We start from the raw sequence: 2,810 nt of genomic DNA, 5'->3' as shown, positions 1-2,810 counted from the left end.
TTTCTCACTCCTCCAACTCCAGCTCCCCTCCTCCCTCTCTTTCTGAATTGCTAAGATGAAAAGTCTTGAGTGGAGTTGATATAGGCTGACTTGCCTCTGCAGTAAAATTACACTATATAGATTTTATCTGAAAGCCCTTCCCCTCCTTCCCTCCCTCTTCCTTTCCTCCCTACCCCCGCCAACCTCTTTTCTCTCCTCTCTGGTTTTATAAACTCAGCAAAGATATTAACAATTTACTGCTGCACATCAAAATTACATCTAACAAATGAATCACTGAAACAATGCAATGAAATTGTGCTTTCAAGGATTTAAAAAAAAATAGTCTGTCACTAAAATTGTGATTCATCCATAAAACATTTCACTGTGTATGTAACCGCTCTTAGACATGGATATGAGACCTATAAAACATCGTGCTAGACAAACACAGACTTTCCTGCATTTACACGTTTTGCTGAACTGCAGAAAATCCACAACAAAGTGCACTGCAACTGAACGCTTTTAAAGCAGCACATGTCTCCGAGGCTCGGAACTAAAATCCATAGTGTATGAATAAAGATACAGTGCTTGTTTTTTATATCTATCTGTCCACATCAAACAGAAAGATTGCGGGCCGCAGTCTTCTGGGATCTGAGGACAGCAGGTAGGGAGGAAGGTAATCAGATGGGGGGCTTTGTGCACAGACTGAATCAGTCCCACTGGCAGCGTGACCCCCGTTTAGCCACATACCATCAATTTCTGTCTATTTGTTCTGTAGATATTACACACCACTGTCACAATCTCACTTGTTTGCTCTGCTGTGTATCCCCCCATCTCTCTCTTTCTCACTCCTCCAACTCCAGCCACCCCCCCCCTTTCTGAATTGCTAAAATGAAAAATCTCGAGTGGAGTTGACTTGCCTCTGCAGTAAAATTACACTATATAGATTATATCTGAAAGTCCTTCCCCTCCTTCCCTCCCTCTTCCTTTCCTCCCTACCCCCGCCAACCTCTTTTCTCTCCTCTCTGGTTTTATAAACTCAGCAAAGATATTAACAATTTACTGCTGCACATCAAAATTACATCTAACAAATGAATCACTGAAACAATGCAATGAAATTGTGCTTTCAATGATTTTTCTTTAGGTCTGTCACTAAAAATGTGATTCATCCATAAAACATTTCACTGTGTATGTGACTGCACTTAGACATGGATATGAGACCTATGGCAGAGAATCAAGAAGCATTGAAAGGAATAATACAACCCCAACCCCCACTATATCACCCCACAGTAACCCTACCCCCTCCTCATTCACTCTCTCTCTCTCACACACACACACACACACACACCCTCTCTCTTCCCCATCTCTCTTTATCCTGCGCATATGCACTGCACACACACAGTAACAGCACCATCATTAGGAGAAATAGAGGAATACAAACCCCACATATCTCTGTTGTTCTTGAGGGACTCGGAGGATAAATTAATGCCATAGGTATAAAGTATGATGATGTGAACCGCATTAATGAACATACACACTACACAATATATGTTACTATTTGTTATTTGTGCATGTTGTGTAAAGGACAGTTTGTTGCTGTCCATGAGTTTGGGGCTGTGATGAAGAGCAGGTGTATTTAAGAAAGCGCGCTACTTTTTGCTACCAACTTAAATGGTGCATTTTATTATTATTTGCATTTTATTTAACGTTACCATCAGCGCGCGGTTTCTATGACAACCCGAAACAGCATTTTTAAGTTCGCTACGTAAAAGGCACGTGAAAATGCTGATGTGCGCGTTTAAGAGTTAAACATATAAACATTTATAGTGAGGAAAAAATAAAGAAATAATAAACAAAGTCACCCGGTTTGGATACATTTGTGGTCCCGCGCTCAATCGCTCCTACTTTCCCCGACTCTCTGTGACAGTCGAGAAAAGTACAAACTTTGAACAAGTCCTCAACAGTTCCTTCAAGTTCAGCCAGGCAAAACTCAAACAAAACACGTTCATGAATATCCATATCATAAAAGATCATGCATCAAAAAAATGAAGCTTTACCTTATTGCAATACGGAGAGTCCGAATAGTGTGACTGTCCCAGTCGGGAAGGATCTGTTGCTGATGGTGGTGGAGGTTGTGGATAAAATCTCACGTCCATTTCAATAAAAACATCAACCGGTCCCTATTGCCTTTCCACTAGAAAGCGTGTTCCTCGCTTACTCAGAAATCTCGACGCAAATAAGAGAAGGTGCAAAGTGAAGACTGAAAGAGGCTCTCTATTGCGCCTCACATTCGTTCCGCGGTTTTCGCAAAAACTTTTAAATGAACCTCTACCTCAGTCGACTTACAATAGAGAAATACCGCAGAAAAAACAAGCGCTCAGGTTTGGAGAGAACAAGAGCATCTGGTGAGTCTGTGTTGACTGTTGTGAGTAGAGATGTGTATCTTCTTGGTGCAGCTGTGGCTCAGTGTTACTGCTCTATGGAGAGAAGCGAGCGCTTTGCCAATGTTCACACACAAAAGACTCGCAAGACACGCGGCGGTACCGCTGAGCGACCACAGGGGGCGCTGCGATGTGCGCTCCAGCTTCAGGATTTGCATCACTTTGCGTATGATACTGTCTAAACATTAGGTGACGGAATATTCCGTTTAGCTGTGCCAGTATCGCTCTTCAGTAAGAACATCTTTTTGACAGGAGTGTCTTTAGAATTAAAATGTAATGATAAACAAGAGTCTACAGCCGTGGTTCAAACCTGTAGGACTCAGCAAACTTCCAAATTGGGCCCCAAGATGAACTAGATTATTTAAAACAGTCTTTTGTCTTTTAATATTGTTT

At 41.8% G+C, this 2,810-nt stretch overlaps 1 protein-coding gene across 6 annotated transcripts in view; it reads right to left on the bottom strand.

Annotated features, from left to right (window-relative positions):
• Nucleotides 1-2,469, bottom strand: part of LOC107718108 (thymocyte selection-associated high mobility group box protein TOX-like) — a 69,861-nt gene extending 67,392 nt beyond the window's left edge. For all 6 annotated transcript variants that reach the window (XM_016525060.1, XM_016525062.1, XM_016525065.1 and 3 more), the window contains exon 1: nt 2,034-2,469. In XM_016525060.1, the coding sequence (XP_016380546.1) occupies nt 2,034-2,132 (99 nt within the window). In that variant the 5' untranslated portion in view covers nt 2,133-2,469. The remainder of the gene's footprint in view (nt 1-2,033) is intronic.
• Nucleotides 2,470-2,810: the final 341 nt, after the last annotated feature.

Source organism: Sinocyclocheilus rhinocerous, unplaced genomic scaffold (genome assembly GCF_001515625.1).
Source record: "Sinocyclocheilus rhinocerous isolate Xijiao unplaced genomic scaffold, SAMN03320098_v1.1 scaffold480, whole genome shotgun sequence".
Taxonomy (NCBI): domain Eukaryota; kingdom Metazoa; phylum Chordata; class Actinopteri; order Cypriniformes; family Cyprinidae; genus Sinocyclocheilus; species Sinocyclocheilus rhinocerous.
This window is presented reverse-complemented; position numbering and strand designations above follow the sequence as displayed.